This window comes from Dromiciops gliroides, chromosome 2 (genome assembly GCF_019393635.1).
Source record: "Dromiciops gliroides isolate mDroGli1 chromosome 2, mDroGli1.pri, whole genome shotgun sequence".
NCBI lineage: Eukaryota > Metazoa > Chordata > Mammalia > Microbiotheria > Microbiotheriidae > Dromiciops > Dromiciops gliroides.
Genome location: NC_057862.1, coordinates 324,138,264 through 324,158,539, shown reverse-complemented (window position 1 = coordinate 324,158,539; position 20,276 = coordinate 324,138,264). Strand labels below are relative to the sequence as shown.

Sequence of the window (20,276 nt, the reverse complement as noted above, 5' to 3'; positions counted from 1 at the left end):
ACTTGTTCCAAGAGACCACTTTTAAAATCTCAACTCCCACCCCTCATCTCCAATAGTGGGAGCTCTTGGGGTATATACTGACATAGAAGAAACTTGGAAGCCAGGAAGAACTGATTCAACATTCTACCCCTGACACATACCATGTGACCCCAGGCAAGTCACCCAACTTTAAAAGTCCCCAGACAACTCTCAGGTTATAAATTGCAAAGCTGTTGCGGATCTGAATTGGTAGAGGGAGTTAGTTCCTCATGGGGACAGAGCTCCTCATATTAATGAAATTGGGGATATGGTGGGAAGAGGAGTAAAGGGAAAGATGTACTCCATGGTGAAAAATTACATCAATTATAAGCCCTACTTAGACTTAAAATAAGGCTAGATTCTAGAAAAAAGGATCTGTTTGGATATTGGTATATATGACATTCTCCATCCCTCTCTCCAAAAATTAACCAGACTCCATTGGTAATTATCTCCTTTGCCTATGGCTGTACAAGGCAATTAGCATTACATTAAAACTGCCTTGGAGGGCTTTTGGACATCTTGCAAGGTCCCAGAATTTTTCAAATGGCAGGCCAGAAAACCCATTTAGAGCAGATATCATGCTAGTCCTTGGCCACACAAAGAACTCAGATACAAAGCTATTAGCTTGTATCTGAATATTCTGAGAAGCTTAAAAAAAGTCTTCCTGAGCATGGGTTCAGACCCAAGGGGTTCACTGAACATTTGCCTCATATAACCTAAGAAAGATGTGATGCAGCAAGAGTTCCAACTTTGATATTCTTAAAGTTTTGAGTGGTGGTGCTTTGAGATGAATTTGTAAGGATTCACTAAACTGGTCACATCTGTCAAATGGGATGATATATTCCTTCCTTCACAGGGCTGAGAGTATAAGTAAAGAAAGAACTTTGTAGGCCACCTTACAAAGGCAGCTCTATTTGCCCTTTTAGTTTCCAATTCTTGTTTTGCCTTAGGATGTCCACTTAGAAGCACAGTTAAGACATAGAGAAGAAAGTCATGAGTCACCTTGACACCCATGGTCTAAGAGCAGGGAGAGACTTCATTCTAAAAATGACATCGACAACAACAAACCTCAAAACTAAACAAAGCAAAGCCATTCATAGAAAAGATACAACTAGGGCAGCTAGGTGGCACAGTGAATAAAGCACTGGCCCTGGATCCGGGAGGACCTGAGTTCAAATCCGACCTCAGACACTTGACGCTTACTAGCTGTGTGACCCTGGGCAAGTCACTTAACCCTCATTGCCCCACCAAAAAAAAGAAAAAAAGAAAAGATACAGCTGTTTAGAATATCCCAACTAATTGTCTCAGGGTAGGAAGCTGTCAAGGAGCTCAGGGCTAACCACTCAATACCCATTAGAAATGGAAAGGAAGACTGAAGCACACAAGGTCTTCAGGCAGAGTTTGGAAAAGCACTTCTTCGGGATGGTTACATGATGATTACTTTTGTTTTAGGTTTTTTTTTTTTTTTTTGGTGGGGCAATGAGGGTTAAGTGACTTGCCCAGGGTCACACAGCTAGTAGGTGTCAAGTGTCTGAGGCCAGATTTGAACTCAGGTTACTCCTGAATCCAGGGCCAGTGCTTTATCCACTGTGCCACCTAGCTGCTCCTGGTGATTACTTTTGGATATGGGCAGCTAAGGTCCTTTCCAAATCTCAGATTTTGCAATTCTGAGTAGACAGAGCAGCTCAATGAGAGAAAAGGTATCTGGTCATCAGAAACCTCTTAATCCTGATAGTTTCATCCTTCATCTTTCAGTGGAAGAAGAGACGTTCTGAGCCTCTATCATCCTCAAGGTAAGCACGTCTTCTTTTGGAAGGAAAATGGCACTGTTCTTGGTGCAAAATGGACTCAAAGGATTGTGATGAAAATTTCCCTTAGGTTTTGCCTAAAAACAAAAGCATTCTTACAAAACACACTTGAACAGATGGATCCTAACATCATCTTTTCTTGGAAAGAAAGAAATGTGCTGTTATTGAAATGGAGAAAACAGATTAGCTGGTTATAAAAAACAACAACAACAACAACAAAACAAACCCCAAACCAGCGGCATGTTTCACCATTTTAGTCTGAGAGTTAGAGAGATATTTTATTCTTTGAAATACCAACATTTTCACAGAGGGCATTCAAATACTGTTTTAATTCACAGGCCCCCCAACCGCCCCATCAATTATAGACCAGAGGGAATATCAATCACCCCCCTTTAGGTAACCAGAGAGGGGACAGTACCAGGTCCTGGTGGGGTCTATCAGGGTTTGACACAGCCTCTTGGAAAAGGATCAACCTCATTAAGATAAGACATACACATTCTCCAGCGGTGCAGGTCCTTTCTATCTTTCAGGATGCCCACCCCAGGATCCTTTAGCTAAAAACAGCAAGACAGGCTAGAAGCAGCACAGGGTAGGAGGAAGAGGGCTACACTTGCAGTCAGAAAACTCTAGTCGGAGTCCTCTCTTTACCACCAATGGACTGGTCACCCACGTGACCTTGGACAAGTCACTCACCTCCAGTTTTCTCCTCTGTAAAATATGGGTAATTCTTGTTCTAGATACTTCCTAGTTTTGCTGTGAAGAAGGTGCTTTGTAAATGGCAAAGCACTATAGAACTGTGACCAATTCTTATGAATAAATATACATGGAATTGAAATGAATGCAAGCCCTCAGGGAGCAAACTTCACCCTCTTCTTTTGTGCAGGAAGCACATTAAAATAAGATCCCCAAGATCCAAAGTATAGTCTATATACATTCATTTACAAATATTTAAAAATGCTTGGATCTTTGAACATGCATTTTGGATGTGGGTAAAAAGCTTTCCAGCGATGGGAGCATGTTGCAATTGAGTTACAGAAGTGCTCCTGGTAGTGAGTGACCTGTAGGTGGTATTTATGTGGATCTGCTCCACTAAATCTTTCAAAACTCTGTAAATCCGGCCAGCAACAATTCTCTCACTTTCACACTCCTGGTGTCTCCACTGTACAAATACTAACATTCTGTCTTGGGGGTAAAACTACTTTGATTGCTTACGGTTAAGATCTCAGTGTCAAAACCAAGTAAGAACATGGCAGCTGACCATTTAAACACAAACATCAAGAAAATCAGAGAGTAAAAATCCAAGCTTTTTTCTTTTTTCAAACACCCTGATTACAGCCTTTTGCAAAAAGCACACTTTCAAGCATAAAACTTTAGGGGGGGGGGGAACCCTTGGCTTTGACATACAATTATATGAGAAGAGTTAGACTCTTACCTTTAGAACATCAGGATAAATTACTAAGCTTAAATTACTTAGCTTATTTTATCAATCAAGGAGAAGCAAACTGCACAAACTGCATGGGTCATTGGTATAGAAAAGCTCTATTGAGGACACCTTTGGAGACCTGACAATGCTGCATGATCACCGAAGCCCAAACATTTTCTGTTCTGTTCCTCAACTGGTTTTGAGTGGAGACTATCACACCACTATCCTTGGCAATTTTTTTGAAGGAATCTTCTGTTTGGCAGAGAATTTTATTCATGAAAGAAGGAAGGTGGTTAGGGTCCTAGCTCATAGCCTCAGCCAAAAAAGCTGTGTGTGTACCAAGGATAGCAAAACCAGTTATAAGGGTTTTCATGTCAGTATTTCTAGAAATGCAACATTGCTCAACAAACACAACTGCCCTGAAATCCTAATTTGGCTTGAATCACCCCAACACCCTCCCTCCCCCTAACACACACACACACACACACACACACACACACACACACCCCAAATACTTGTATTTCTTTCATTCTTTTCAAAATAAGGTCACAGAATCTTAGAGTTGGGAAGGGACCTGGGGTGGTCATCCAGCCCAACTCCTACCTGAAGCACGATACTAATCTTTCCCACCATTCCAACAGCAGAGATCTGTGGCAGCTGTTCACATTTGGTATTTTTGGTGCTCAATAAACCAACAGATCTTTATCTGAGTGCCTACTCCAGGCAAGGCACTGTGTTGGTGGTGTGGAAACAGATTTCCAATGGGTTCAGAAGGATGTGTTGGCTGACTCCAGTGAACTGCAAAGCTGGTGAGAAATGAGGGACTTCTGGACCCTGGGCAGGTTACATGAAGGTACAGGCATCCTTCTGCCCCCGGACCTTAATCCTCAACTGCTGCTTCCCTGGTGTCTATGGCTGGGTCCCAACACGATGGCCATCTGGCTCTAGGGTAGTTATTGAATTGCTTGATTTATAACCTATTAGATCCCACATTTCCAGAAGAAATGATTTAATGCTGTAATCTGCTGCATCATGGTCTGCCACAGTCATGTAAGAGTGCTTGACTCTATTTCTCAATCCAGTCTTAAAGGAAAGTCTTTCTATACACATATTGAAGCAATAGAATACACTACTCCTGGCCACAAAGGGCCTTACATATATAGTAGGCGCTTAATGAATCTTCATTGAACTGAACTGAAAATTGAATTCTTCCATCATTCATACTTTTTTTTCTTAAATTTACAGTAGAATTTAACAGTCTTCATAGGTACAAATGTACCAGGTATTACCAGTCCATTAAGTATTGTACTTAATTTCTTTACAGTGTTCATCATTCCAGTTGCTTGTTACTCTCTGCTTTCTGGTCCAGTCTACTCTTGTTACTCTTCACCATATAGATAAAATAAGCAAGGGTCTCTTTCTCGTTCACTGGGATGTTCCGGAAGTGACGGCTGACAGTCTACATGAAGAAAACAAAGGGTTCACTTGATTCACGAACTGGAGCAACAAATCCCTCTCTCTAGGGACGATTCACAAAAGGGAATTTCCCACTTACAAATAGGTTATGTTCCAAAAGTTTCTTTTGTGTTGACCATTTGGAATTACTGTTCCATAGAATAAGGGCTAGACTCCCAAGCCAGCCCACACAAATCTATTTGACATTTTAAGTGAGCTGCAGTGTAGAGAATCTGGAGCCAAAAGTCCTTAGCCTGGGTCTTGGCTCTGCCACTTACTGGCTGTGGCACATTGGGCAAACCACTTTGCCTCTTTGGGAGTGTCTCCTCTTATACTTACACCACCCACCTCACTGGGCTATCGTGAGGCTCCAATAACCTGTGCAAAGTTCTTTGTAACTTTTTAAGTGCTATGTGAATGGAAGCTACAATTTTGTGATGGCTCTGAAGTATAATAACAGAACTATTTCAAAGACATCTGATTGCCATTAACAAGTATATTTTTTGTTTGGTTGGTGTTTTTTTTGTGTGGAGCAATGAGGGTTAAGTGACTTGCCCAGGGTCACACAGCTAGTAAGTATCAAGTGTCTGAGGCCAGATTTTAACTCAGGTCTTCCTGAATCCAGGGCCGGTGCTTTATCCACTGCACCACCTAGCTGCCCCCATTAACAAGTATTTTTGCAGGAAAATGCATTTCTAGCTTTAATGCAGGGTACCAGAAATACAATTCCCCTGTCTATTGGTTCAGTGAGTCATAGGACAGTAAAAGCCTCACTGAGGATGGTTTCCCTCAGGATACATACTCCAGAGAATTATTTTTTTTAATTTTATTTTTTCAGAGAATTATTAACTTGTTAACTCTCCATATTCAACTGAGTTTAATCCAACAAATACAGATTGAGAGCCTACCATATATGCAAAATAGTATAAAGGAGGGATACCTAAACATGGGAAGGGAGCCCTCCATAATGAGTAGGTAACTTTGAAGGCCAATTTATTTAGGGTTCTGAATTAGGAAACAAAGGGAAGATGTCTTCTGGAAGACTGTGGCTTCATTAGGCTGGCATTCAAGGCCCTTCACAATCAGATGTCATAGTATCCTTCCAGTGTTACCTCACACCACTTTCCCCCTAGTCAATAATGATATACACCTTCCCCCTCTCGTAGCACTTTGGCTGCATTTCTCTGGTACACTTATTGTGTAGTATTTGATATTAGTTATTTATGTAACAACGATAGACTACAAAGGCCACAAGGGGAGTGCCCTACATAAACTTTGTATCCCCCTTAGTGCCTACCAGGCACATAAGTGATTTATAACTTTTCATTGTATTCTTGATTACTCTTTAAAGTTCAATGAATACAGGTTTCTTCTTTTTTCCTATACTCCTTCCACCAAGAGCCTAAACTATGTTTCAATAGATGGAACACAATGTATTAGAATTCTCCTGGGTTTTCCTTGGATATCTAGTTAGGATGAGTCAAGGGAAAATTGGATAAACCAATGAGGAAGTTTCCACGGAAAGGATAAAAGGGAAAGGAGGAGTTGACTGTTGGGCCTAGGACATAAAGAGCAGTGTCTTTCAGATTAAAAAAAGGGATGGGTTGGGGGAACAGATAGGAGAGAACCTACAAAAGTACCAAACAGAGTAAGGAGATGATCTTAAAATAACATGTCAGGTAATTGGCATATTTATAACTGCGTAGTGGTGTATAAAAAGAGAATATAAAAAAATGCAAGTATCCAACCATTACCACATTACAATGAGAAATCAACAGACCTGGGTTCTAGTTCTGGCATTAACACTAGTTGTATGGTCTTAAACAAATCATTTAATCTTTTCTTGGCTTCAGCCTCTTCAACACTGAAGAAGTTATTTCAATTAATTAATTAATCTTTTGTTTTAAAAAAAGACAAAGAGCCACAGTCCAAGAAAGGTGTTTGGGAAACCTTGGAGGAGAGGATAATTCAGAACATCTGATACAGATGAGGAAAGGACCCTTTTTATAGGAAGCTGACAAAAGATGACTATACAGACGACAAGTTTAAAAAAAAAAAAGCAACAGCAGGGGCTAGTGAAAGATGTCAGGAGGGAGAATGTGAAGGTCATTATTTTCAAAAGCCACTGCCCTACATACTTCTGCTAGCTGTGCCTTGTTGAATCCTGGTCTGGTCTGCAACTTGTAATGCCTTTTGTAGCGCCTCAATGTATTCACCTGCAACTGGTACAAATCAACCTGGAAAGAACAATAAAGAAACCATTATCAGCAAGTAATTAATGATCTGCTCAGCACCGTGCTAGTTATGAATGAAGCATTTGTTAACCTCGCACTATGTGCAAAACACTGTGCTCAGTGTTAGGGACAGGAATAGAAAAGACTACTAGGCAGTGGTACAAAGGAAGTATAAGGAATGGTAGCTCAATTAATTTTATAATTTACCTGGGGAGGTAAAAGTAAGAAGATTAACAAGCAACTTAGCACTAAATTGTGTAAGACTGACTGTGTCAGAGAAAGGGAGTGAACAGTTAGGGCTGGAATGGTCAAATGGGCTTCATGGAATTGTGATATGAGCTGGGCCTTTTAGGGTGAGTAGAGCTTAGAGAAGGGAAGTGAAGAATCAGAGGGGGATGATGACAGCATAAGGTAAAGGGAGCAGAGAGAAACTCTGCCTTATTGGAGGGGATGGTGCCTTTTTCATGGGAATGGAAGTCAAAGTTGGGTGTGCAGGGTGGAGTTGAATTACACAGGGTCTTGATAAAATTTTACTATGTGCAAGACTTCAATCAATAAGCCAGCATTGTTCTTTGGAAAACAAATAGAAAAGGGAAAAGTAACTCCTGCCTTTGAGGTGCTAACTTATATTCTACTAGACGCCAAGGACAAAGAGATAAAAGATGATTCTTCCTTATCTCAAGGAATTTATAGTCTGTGGGGAAGGATCTGATACTACATATGTGCACATGTTGTCTCACCCTATAGATAAAAACTACTGGAGGGCAGAGACTGTTTCACTTTTGTCTTTCCATGCCCAGGGTCTAGCATGATGCATGATACTTAGTAGGTATTGAATAAATGTTGTTGGTTGATCTGTAGTAATAATAATAGAATTTATGTAGCACTTTACATGTTATCTCATTTGGTTCTCATAAGAGGTGGGTGTGATTTTTATCTCTATTTTAAAGATGAGGAAACTGAGGCTGAGAGAGATTTGATTGACTTGCTTAGTTACATAGCTAAGGAGTACATGAAGCAGGATTTGAACCCAGCTCTTCCTGACTCCAAGTCCAATACTCTATTTACCATGCCATCTAACTGTCTTTTATTGATATTAAAAGGGAGAGTATTAAGGGCGTAAGGGGCTAAAATCCTAGCTAGTCTGCCTAAAATCTAATAAGTGGTCACCAATAAATTATAAGCTTTAGCAAGAGTTTAGACTCTTAAGTATTTATTAAGGAGAATAAGAATTTGATAAAGAGAGAGAGAAAGAGGCCTAGATTCAACTATCTCAGGGAGCCAATGTCTCCAGCTCCTCTCCCTCCTGAAGTTCTTGAGAAAGAGAGCAAGAGAGGAAGCCTCGCCCCTTCTTCCTCCCACAAGCCTCCTTTGAAACTGGGAACATCCCGTCCACATGCACACACAGCTCCAAGCTAATTGGCTGGTAGCTTTGATAGACAGTTCCCACGAGCAAATGTCACTTCCTGACGCCAAAGAAAAGCCGCATGGCTTGCCCTCAGACACCTTCTCCTCATGGTGGAGCTTTCCTATAGTAACTCTCCACCAGGTGGCATCACTCCAATCATTACAAGGGCAAAGAAGAGATCCAAATGAAATGCCCCAAGAACATCTGGAATGGGAAGGAGTACTTTCAGAGAGGGATTAATGAGAGTCAGGACAGGGTACAAAAGGGAGATAACATCTGTGCTGAACTCTGAAGGAAGACAAGGAGCCTGAAAGCTGGAGAAGAGGAAGGTGTGCATGTAAGGCCTGGGTAAGAGCCTTTGCAAATGCACATAAGCAGAGAATGGCAAGTTGCACATGGTGTGAAGCAATAAAGAGACTGCAGGCTTTCAGACAGCAGAGTTGCAGAAAGAAGCAGGTATTTTAGCAAGATCAGTATGGTGGCACATGCTGGTTGGACTGGAAAAGGAGAGAGTGGAGTTGGAACGGTTAAGAATGATCTGTTGCAGTAACCCAAGTGTGAGGTGATAAGAATAATGGTGACCTTAGGAATGAAGAAAATATGGTGAAACAAAGAGACAATTTGAAAGAACTGGCAGAACTAGATGAGAGATTAAAGAGAGGAAGAATGAAGAAGAAATACATGTGAAAGTTGTAATCCTCAAATACCATTTTAGGTCCTGGGGCTGAGTTCTAATTTCAGAATGAAGGTAGTCAACTAACCCATGATATCTGGTGGGTCCTATTTCCTTCACATCCCATCCAACAGCAACTGACCAAAAAACCTGGCCCTATCTGGGCATCTTGCCAATTATCTGGCATTCCTATCCCTCACTGTTTTCTACCTCTTGCTCTGGGAAAAACAATCAAACCAATATGCCATTGCTACTGAAAAGGGCATGACAATCAACTGCCCTATAGCTCTACTTACAACCCCAAGCCAAAAACTTACTCCCCTGGCCACCATACATGTTACCTCCCTCATTAGAATGTACACTTTTTGAGGGTAGGACATGTCTCATTTCTGTACCCCCCAAAGACTTTAGAAGATTTTCAAAAGCTTGGGCAAATGGTGAAGGTAAGAGTGGATTGGGTATACTCTGTCAAATAAAGTGATATAAGAAATACTGACAGGTCAGAAAAATCGGGCTGATTTATCTACCTCCAGAGAGATGGAGAGGAACAGCTAGGTGGTGCAGTGGATAGAGTACTAGGCCTGGAGTCAAGAAGACTCATCTTCCTGACAGATCTGGCCTCAGACAATTACTAGCTGTGTGACATTGGGCAAGTCACTTAACCCTCTTTGCCTTAGCTCCCTCATCTATAAAGTTGGAGAAGGAAATGGCAAAGCACTCCAGTATCTTTACCAAGAAAACCCCAAATGGGGTCCCAAGGAGTCAGACACGACTGAACAACAAAGATAGTTGAAGAATACTTAAAAATACAAAATGAGTCACCAGTTTGAGGGACTCAAACTCTCCCTTTCTAGAGAATTTCATCAAAACTTTTCATGTGAAGAGAATTTTGAAAATGGACACATCAGTTCTTCTTAAAGAAAAAAAAAGACAAAAGAAACAGTATAAACTAAATCTGGAATGAGGGTACAAAAAGGCCACAGATCTGAAGATTTGCTCAGCTTCATTATGACCTTACTATATGCCCTTGCCCAAGTCATTGCCTCTCTGTATGCCTCATTTCCACATCTATAAAATAAAAGGGTTGGACTAGGTGTTCTCTAAGGTCCCTTCTAGTGTCGAGATTCTGTGAAATCTGCAGACAAAAGACTGCCTTCTCTTTCCATTCCTGCAGAGTCATTTCCACTGGTGTGCCTTATGAAATATTCATGTGCCAGACATACAATGTGCACTAAACGCTTCTACTTCTGTTGACTCTTAAGTGAAAACAATTTAGAAAGAAAGAAAATCCAATATTCCTTCCTGAGCACTTGTTTAGAGCCCTCTTCTTGATAGAGACAGGCAACTCTGAGACAAGGCTGTCTCTTAGCTGGAGAAGTTCTTGTGAGTTCAGACCTATTGGCAATAAGATAGCTCCTTTGGGTCAGGGTTGTATTTGGGGACATTTTCAGGGCCCCAAATGCTAGAGCCAAAAATGAATAGCTTTATGAAATTTTATGCCGCTCTATGGTTTATGCATTTTCCTGAAGCCTTTATAAGAAAGACAACCTGGTGGCACCCAGAGAAGAGTTGAGAAAAATTCATCTCCCACCTTTCTTTGCAGAGGCAAGGATCTATGGGTACAGAATATTGCATATATTGTCAGACATGGCTGAAGTGTTGGCTGATTTTGTGACTTGGGTTTTTTCCCTTTCTCTTAAAATCTTTGTTACCAGGAATGGCTAAATGAGTAGGGGATGGAATGAAGGTGATATAAAAAATAAATAGTATTAATAAAAATAAGATTTTCAAATAGCCTATTGTAGTGAAAAGGGCCAGGAGCCTGGGGTTCCAGTCAAAGCTCTGCCAATACCTTATGACATACAATCTTGAGTAGAGGTCAGTTTCTTAATCTAGAAAATGAGGGGATTAGACTAGATGATCACAAAGGTCCTTTCTTTCTCATTCTCTGCTTTAAGGTCCCTTCCAGGTCAAATATCCCTCTGATCAGGCCTAAGATAGATATCAAATATAATTCATCCTTTATATTTTCTTGGTTTCTACCTCAGGGATGTCTGTTTCATGCTCAGGAGAATCTCCACCATCATCACTGGTCTTTCTCTTCCTTTTATTTCGTACGCTCTGGATGAAATTTTTGTGAAAATCACAGATATACAGATGTCTTACCTAGAGAGAAACAAACATAGCCAAAGTGAGTTGCCAGTTCACACTGCAACACAAACAGGTTCAATAGCCAGAATATTAATTGATAGAATACCCACTGACTATTAGGGGAGAGGCACCTGGGGAACTACAAAGAAGCATGATACCTACAGCCCCTGCCCTAAGGAGTTTAAGATCTAGGTGGAGAGATAAGACACATAAACATAAAGAGATTGTTAATGTTACAATGTAGTAATAATAACTCATTTATATAGTGCTTTAACATTTTCACAAAGCACTTTCAAAATGTTTATAAAGACAGTCAGTGATAAATGCCAAATAATGAGTGCTGAGTTGAGAGAAGGGAGAGATGTGGGTTGGTGTAGTCAAGGGAGGCTTTGTAAGAAAGCTATTATCATTATTAATATTGTTATTAAGCTTTCCTGCAGGAGGTGGCACTTGAATGGAGATATAAAGGATGAGCAGAATTGGATTAGTCATAGGAGAGGGAAGACATCACTCCAGATGTGGTGAACAGCAAGGGACTGGAGGGAACATGGTACACTCAAAGCACAATGAAGAGCCTGATCTGGCTTGGAAAGAAGGTCAAAGAGGGGAGCAGTAGGAAATCAATTTGGAAATGAGATTGAAGCCAAACTATGAAGGGCCTTGAATGCCAAGCCGAGGAGTTTAGCCTTTATTCTGGCAATGACAATGGCAATGGCAAGCCAATAAAGGTTTGGTGTTTTAATTAAGTTTTATTGATACTTTTTGTTTTTATGGTAGTCATTTCTAGATATGCTCCACCCTTGCCCCCAAACTGAACCATTTCTTATACCAAAGGAAAACAGCGAAGCAGAAAATAACTGATCCAGTAACTGGGGCTGCAGCATCCCCCTGCCTTTCTGCAGAGACAGGTTTCCTTTTCTGCTTTCCAGGGTTATTTTGGACTTCCAATTACTCAGTTGCCCCTGAAGGTTTTTTGAGTAGAAGAAGAATGTGACAAAAAGGACTTTAGCAAGATTAAGGATTAGGAGTTTGGGGTGGGGTGGGGTGGAGATCGAAAAGATCACAAAGATCTGAAATGGACCTTGAAGGATGAACAAAACAGGAGAGGAGTGAGCAAGGGTGTTCTAGGTGTCAGAGAGGGTTATGATACTTTATATTAGTACCACCTACTAAGAGAGGGCTGCCAAACTTTCTTAACATTTCATTCCATGTATAAATTTGAAACCTGTACCACCAGGGAAATCTTTGCTGAATTACTCACCCATACTGGGCCTTGGCTGCTCCATGCAGAAAACAAGGGACTTGAGACTAATCTCTAAGGGTTCTGATTCTCTATAATTCTCAGACTATGTTTCTGACTTCATGCACAGATCAAATTGGAAAGAAAGACCAAAAAACCCTCATGACATTGAGCCAAAACTGAGCAGCTTATCCAAAACTGATTCTGTGATATTTCTTTTTATGGCTACAGGCTGATGTTTAAAAAAAAATGCAGCTTATACTTATAGAGTCTTACAGAGTCTTTATGAAAATATTTAATTTAATTCACACAACCACCCTGTGAAGTAGGTGGAATAGGGATTAACCCCATTCTTAAGAGAAGCTAACAGTTCATTGAGGCAAAACTATCTGGACAGTGTCACAAAGGTAACAAGTGTTAGAGCTCTAGATGTTCTAGTTCTGAAACTCTTGATGTTCTAAGTCTAGGTCATTTCCCTCTCTGGCATGCTGTTCCCCTCAGAGGCCTAGAGCCATGATTACACAGAAGGATGGATGAAGCAGTAGCCATGGTGAGGAGGGATCTGCTTTTGCTAAAGAACAAACCCCAGGGTTAGCCGAGGGGAACCGCAGAGAAATGAGCGGCTCTCTAAATTACTTAGAATTATTGACACTGAAGCAGATGGTGCACAAATGTTCTCTTCGTCTTTTAATTGGACACTTTTGAATTGGAGGTTATTTTCTGGATTGCTAGTTAAAGATGAAAGTAAACGGATATGAAATCAGCCCACAATAAATTTGGCACTTTTCAATGAGAAAATAATAAACACTGGCAATTTATTCCGATGAACCAGAATTTTTTTTTTATTGAGTTGGATCCTTTGGTCACAAATAGTTTTAAGTTTGAGCATGGGTGGAGTAAGTTATGCAGGCCCCCACAACACTTCCTGTCTATTAAAAAAGTTACTGGGCAGGACTACAATTGGCTAGTGCTAATGCTATTAAAAATAGGGCTTATTAATTCAGAAAAGCATAGGAAGACTTTTATGAACTGATTCAGAGGGAAATAAGCAAAAAGAGAGAGAGACACACACACACAATGTTAATTGGAAAGAACAATAAAGGAGACCTGAATGCTATTTACATACAATGATCAAATCTGGCCAGCAGGAAAAGATGAGAAAATGTATTTTTTTCCTCTTCCTTGCAAAAGAAGGCAATCAGTGTAGAATATTGCATATTTTATTAGACAAGCCTCTCTCTCTTTTTTTTGGTGAGGCGATTGGGGTTAAGTGACTTTGCCCAGGGTCACACAGCTAGTAAGTGTTAAGTGTCTGAGGCAAGATTCGAACTCAGGTCCTCCTGAATCCAGGGCCAGTACTCTATCCACTGCGCCACCTAGCTGCCCCAGCTTCTCTCTCTTTTATTAGAAAAAAAGAACCTTTACTAGATGTCAGTTGGTTTCACTATTTTAAAAAGTAGCTAAATGAGTAGGGGAAAGGAGAGATTCATGTGTGTGTATGTATATAAAAAGGTTATAAAAATAAGATGTAAAAAAAAACCCTCCTAAAAGATAACAGTAAAAATTTAAAATAAAAACAAAACAAAAGAAGACATAATCTTGGTCTATTCCTTGCTAAATGTATGGCCCTTGGCAAATTACTTAACTTTTGTAGGCTTCAACTTCCTCCTCTGTAAAATGAGCTCTAAGATCCACCTCTAAAACTTACAATCCTAAAACCTCAGTCAAAAGGCCAGTTAAGCATTTATTAAGCACTTACTTTGTGCTAGGTACTATGCTAAGCACTTTGGGGATACCAAAAGTGAACAGTCCTGATCTCAAGGACCATAAAATCTATTGGGGTAGATGACAACAAATCACCTAGTCCCTTTCAAATATCTTAAAACATATCAAGGCATAGGAAGCCACACCAATATCCTTACAGCCAATGACTGTTGTTATAAATGAATGGCATCCGGGGGCAGCAAGGTGACACAGTGGATAAAGCACCAGCCCTGGATTCAGAAGGACCTGAGTTCAAATCTGGCCTCAGACACTTGACACTTACTAGCTGTGTGACCCTGGGCAAGTCACTTAACCCTCATTGCCCTGCCCCCCCCCCAAAAGATAAGGATGTCTCTTGGGGGCAGCTAGGTGGGGCAGTGGATAAAACACCGGCTCTGGATTCAGGAGGACCTGAGTTCGAATCTGGCCTCAGACACTTGATACTTAGCTGTGTGACTCTGGGCAAGTCACTTAACCCCAACTGCCTCACACACACAAAAATGCAATACATGGTTCCTTTCTTCAGATTTACACACAGTTCTTCCTCGATGGTCCATCTGAGTAAGGAAGGGAAGAGGTTATCCCTCCAGGTGACTGACACCAAAAATAAAAGTAAAAGGATATAAACTCAGCTCACATTTCCACAGCACTAGATTTCTATAAAGCACTAACCTCAAAACACATTTGGGAGGGAAGTGGCACCAATGTTATTATTCCCATTTTTCAGATAGGAAAAGGAAGTAAGGCTCAGAGGTGAAGTGACTCGTTTACCAGTGACAGAGCTGGTTATACCCAATTTTTTCTACAGCACATGGCTTCTTGTCCAAGGGTTGCACATGAATATAAAAATCAGAGCTGAGTCATAGATTATAGAACTTGATTGTGGAGTGTGAGAATGTGGAAAAAACCCTTAGAGATTATTTAATCCAAGTGTTACCTAAGAGAACATAGAAGGCAGTTGAGGCCCAGAAAGAAAGGTCTTGACAGAGTTTGGATTAAAACTGTCTCCTACCACAATCCCAGGATGCTACTTCTACTATGCTACCTAGTGCAAAACAACTTAAACTCCAGAATGGGTCCTTTTCATTCAACAATATTTCTTTTCACTGCATTACTCTAGTCTAGCCTCTGTTAAATATCACCACCTGCTTCTCTCCATTCAAAAGCACAGAGGCATGCCAAAAGGAGGTAATTTTTGAAATGTTTTGCCTTTAAATAAATCAAAGAGCGTTGCCAACACATCAATAATAAATAATGTAAAACTACCTAAAATTTGCCTGCATCAGCTGCTTTCTGAGGCTGTTAAAAAACAGTTCCTCATTTTGTATCAATGTGACCTTGGGCAAGTCACTTACCCTCTTATAGGCCTCAGGTTCATTATCTGTGAAAAATAAAGGTGCTGAACTAGAGGGTTTCTCTAAGGTCTCTTCCAGGCCTAACAATGTATTCTTTATTCTAAGGTTCTTCTTGTTCTGACATTCTTTGATTCTATAAATACTGAGTCAGCATATGCTTTTAACCATTAACAAGTACAAACAGATTTTCTGTAATTCAGTTGATTGGGATTTGGAAAGAGTATCCCCTTCCTCCATTTTTTTTTCCTGTTTGCAAATCTGATTTTTAGCAAGACAGCTGTTACTTTTAACCAAAGTCCTGCTCATTCTTGAGAAGAAAATGGAATCCCTTTCTGAAATGACACCACCTTGAAAAGAAAATTGCTAGTGAATCTGTTCCTAAAAAGTACTATTTGAGAAGTGAGGCAGTATTACTTTTGGAAGTGCTATTTCAATTTATCACCCGTTCCTCTCTCTTATCCCTAAAATATATGGAAAAGCACCAAAAACATAGTCTAAATTAATGAGGAGAGCTGTAATCTGAATCTAGCTGTAAAAGCATCCAGATGTCAATGAACATATAAGCTATGGTAAATATAAGTTGTGATTTTAAAAGGGCAGTATTAATGCAATTGCTAAACAGCTTTACAAAAAAAAAAAAAAGTCCAAACCTACCTGATAATGCAGAATTTTTCATTTTGGTGGCTAATCCTTTAGTTCTACAGGAGAGACAGTTTGATACAATGGAATAAGGACTGGGCTTGGAGTCAGAGGCCCTGGGTTCGATTCTTGGCTCTGCACTTACTAGCTGTGGGAAGTACTCATTCATCTCACTTAAGACTTCTTAAATTTTAAATAGACCCTGTCTAGTCTCCTTAACAAATCTGACTCCTTAATAGTGAAACTGCCACTAAACTTGACAACAGATGACACTCTAAAAAGCACTCATTATCAACCAATTAAGAAGATCTCTAGAATTGTAAACTAGAACCTCCTGCAGACAAGTTTCCTACAATCAGGTAGGAGGTCCTAAGCGGCATCGTAATCAAATTTAAATTCCCATTCATTCAATTAACAAATATTTATAACGCTGCAAGACATAACACAGTTTAGCAAAGAGCACTCAAAGCAGGAAATCAAGACCCCCAGGTTTCTGTGCCGGTCTGCCCCTTTCTGAGACAGGCGGCCTCATTGCTTAGCACTCCTCACAGGGCTTCAATTTTCTCGTGTACAGAATGGGGTTAAAAATCAGCACACATTATCGACCTCATAGCTCTGTGTAGAGAACGGTGCTTTGTAAATTATAAAATGCTACAAATATGTGAGCTCCCAAGCTAGCTAGCATGTTTTTTGGGAAAAGACTGGGTGCAGGGGAAGATTTTTTTATTGTTATATGGTTCAGATTTGCAAGGTAGATAGAGGGTGATCTCCGTGAGAAAACTCCCTCAACTCATCCAAAGCAAATTGGTAATTGTTCTGGGAATTTCAGTTTGAGGAGTGCGATTATGGGACTTGCCCAGGGTCAAAGGTGACACTTGAACCCAGGTCTTCCGGATGACTGGAGGACAGCCCCTGATCCTTAAGATTAAGGGTTCTCTCAAACTGGGGCTGTTGGTTTGTGAAGTTATTTTATTTTCACTAATCTCTAAAAAACGTAGCATTTCCTTAAAAACATTCTGTCCATGAGACAGTTCAAGGTGTCCGAGGTACAAGAAAGGTTAAGGAAGGACTTAATCTACAGCATAAAATACATGAAAGGTACAAGCAAGGAACAACATTAAGGCCTGAAAGTGGAAAAACATTGGTCCAGAAAGGCTCTCTCTTTCAATGTAAAACCCACTGTTCCTCAGAAAAACAAACACAACCAAACCGACCTCTGCCTTACTTCCAGCCTCATTTTTGTAAGCCCCATTTCCATCAACACCATTAAACACCCTTCCTCTCTAAGCAGCCTTACCAATTTGGGGGTTGAACCACGAGCAACTTGACTTCTGCAAGAAAAATTCGGGGTGTATGTGAACGTTCTCCATGGGGGGAAAAGTTAGAAGGTGAAGAAAGGGACCCCACCACCTTCCTCCTAATATGCTCCAGCTGGAGGAGGCTTAGAAATAAGCGGGTCCAACCTCCCCCATTTTACTGATCAGTTAAAACACAGGGAGCCGGAGAGGAGGGATGACTTGCCCAAGGTCACCCCCCCCCCTCAAATGAGCTTCACGAAGGCATGCTGACCTGAGCAAAGTGACCAAAAGGTCTGGGTGGGAATGGGAATCTTTCGGTGGTCGGTCCGGTGCCCCTTCCCAAATGCTGGTGCTCACCACGCACAAAACAAAAGAAATCAACCAAGTGCTCTGATGATCTGAAGTGTTGCCCAAGTCCGGGCTCGAGGCTTCATCTGTCCTCCAGCTTGGGGTCCTTGCTCTGGACCCCCCTCCCCCCTCGCACCTGGGGAGCGGAGACCGGGAGGGGATGATCCTGGGGATGGGGGGTAGGGGGAAGGCAGAGCTCGGAAAGAGCTCCGGGTGCTAGCCCGGGCTCCGCCGCGCAGGCACGGGAAGCGAGCGGGCTGTGTGACCTTGGGCCAGTCGCTTGCCCTCTCTGGGCCTCCGTTTCCTCCTCCGGCGGGGGCGGGGGGAACTTACGCTCTTGTCGATGTCCAGTCTGAGTTTCTTCTGCGAGATGCTCTTCTGGATCCTCTTGCTGAAGGAGGCGTTGCCGGCAGGCCGGACGCAGCGCTCCCCGTCCTCGATCAGGCAGCAGCTCTGGCCGTAGCCGGGGGCGGGCGCGGGCGCAGCGGCGGGCGTGGGGGCCGGGGCCGGGGCTGGGGGCCCTTCCCGGCTGTCCTCCTCCGTGCTGAAGCCGTTCATGGCCCCGGCCCCGGCCCCGGGGACGTTCACGGGGAGCCCGAGCCCCTGCCCCCGGGGCCCCGGCCCGGTCGCGGCCCCCCCCCCCCGCCGAGGTGGTCCCCCCGGCCCCGCCCGCGGGTCCGGCCTCCCGCTGCCTGAGCACGCCGGGGCCCGGCCCGGCCTCGAACCCGCGGCCCCCGGAGCCCCGCGAGCCCCGCGGCGCCCACTGGGCTGCCCCGCTCTCCCCGAGGCGGCGGCCGCGGCGGCGGCGGAAGTCCCGCCCCCGAGTCACCATTGGTCGAGAGAAGGCACAGGGCGTGACAGGCTCCCTCGGCGGCCGTGGTCATTGGACAAGGCACCCGCCTGTCACGAGAGGCCGGCTCCTTCCTGGACTCTGCGGGGACGGGTCCGAAGTAGAGAAAGTGCAAAGCCGGAGAGTTGGTGGCTGGGGTAGGAGACGCGGCCCGGGGCCAGCAGCTGCCGCGAGCCGAGCAGGGGAGGATGGGGTCACCGAGGAGGGCAGGCGGGGCACCGGGGTCGGACAGACCTGAAGAAGGTGGGTGCTCCCAGGGACAGGCAGGATAGACTGACAGAAGGACACATAGGATCAGGCGGGATGGACAGAGGGATAGGTGAAATGGACAGGGGGGCAAATGGGGTGGGCAGACAGACGGAGAAGAGGGACAGGCAGGTTAGACAGAAGGACAGGCGGGATGAAGAGGCACAGATGGGGAGGACAGATGGACAGTTGCAGAGGGACAGGTGGGATGGACAGGAGGACAAGTGGGGGGACAGACAGAGGGACAAGCGGAATGGACAGGGAGACAAATGAGGCAGACAGATGGACACAGAGAGACAGGTAGGATGGACAGAGGGACAGGTGGGATGGACAGAGGCACAAATGGGGTGGAGAGACATGGACACAGGACAGGTGGGGTAGAAAGGGGGGACTAATAGGGAGGGACACAGGGACAGGTGGCAACCTAGAGGAGACAGAAGGGATGGACAGTGGGACAGGCAGACAATGGGGCAAAGGGATGGACAACCATAGAGATGGATTGGAGGAAAGGACAGACAGAAAGACACAGAAGGATGAATGGAGGCAACATGGAGGACCTAGAGGGATGGGAAAGATGGACAGTGAGACAGACGGACACATGCAAGAATGGAAGAAAAGACAGAGACAGGGACAGAATCGATAGGCATAGGGACAGAGAAACCTAGCCTGGAACCCCGGAACAAAAAATTTTGTAGAAATACACGGGGACAGAAATGATGGAAACAGAAGGGATAGATGAAAACACAAATGGGGACATAGAGGGACAGGGATAGACAGGAAGAGATAGAAAGGATGGGCAGAGGGGACCGATGAACATGGGTAGACAGTGGGACAGATGTAATGATGGGACAGAGGGGCAGGAGTTAGAGAAGAATGGTAGGCTCAGAGGTATATGTGGGAGAAAGTGTTGTAGGGAAAGGAGAGACAAAAAGGGTTAAAAGGTTAGATGGAAAGAGAGAATCACATGGAGGGACATAATTGAATGTATGGGAAGTGGTAGAAACAGGGACACCGACAGGATAGGAGAGAAAGACAAGGAGATAGATCAAAAAGAGAAAGGGTTGGGCCAGAGTCACTTACAAACAGAAAGTTAAAGAAGATCCCAGGATCTTAGATTTAGGGCAGGAAAAGACCTCAGAGGTCACCCAATGCAACCCTCTCATTTTATAGATAAGAAGACTGAGACTGAGGCTTAGTGAGGTTACGTGATTTATCCACGATCATACTAGTAGTTAAGTGAATTGGGGGGTGGGGTGGGGGAAGAATGAGAATTGTACCTAGGTACTATCATTTTTAAAAATAAATATTAGAGCCAAGATTCAAACCCAAAGAAGTGCAGAGGAGTTAATGAAGACAGTCTCTGGCA

The 20,276-nt window shown here is 42.9% G+C and overlaps 1 protein-coding gene across 1 annotated transcript; it reads right to left on the bottom strand.

Moving 5' to 3' along the window:
• Positions 1 to 2,066: 2,066 nt before the first annotated feature.
• Positions 2,067 to 18,441, bottom strand: SAP30L (SAP30 like). The gene is made up of 4 exons (XM_043985356.1): positions 18,148 to 18,441; positions 11,063 to 11,185; positions 6,843 to 6,941; positions 2,067 to 4,708 (listed from the first exon to the last, which is right to left on the bottom strand). Exons 1-4 carry the CDS (start codon positions 18,370 to 18,372, stop codon positions 4,580 to 4,582), a joined length of 576 nt encoding a protein of 191 aa, XP_043841291.1. The 5' UTR covers positions 18,373 to 18,441; the 3' UTR covers positions 2,067 to 4,579.
• Positions 18,442 to 20,276: the final 1,835 nt, after the last annotated feature.

Bases quoted from the DNA above. Each gene is read 5' to 3' on its own strand.
- SAP30L (XM_043985356.1), bottom strand. From the start codon at position 18,372: ATGAACGGCTTCAGCACGGAGGAGGACAGCCGGGAAGGGCCCCCAGCC. The intron at 11,186-18,147 runs GTAAGTTCCCCC...GTTTCTCTCTAG, and splicing joins GACTGGACATCGACAAGAGC to GTAAGACATCTGTATATCTG. The intron at 4,709-6,842 runs GTATGTAGGGCA...TTCTTCATGTAG, and splicing joins ACAAGGCACAGCTAGCAGAA to ACTGTCAGCCGTCACTTCCG.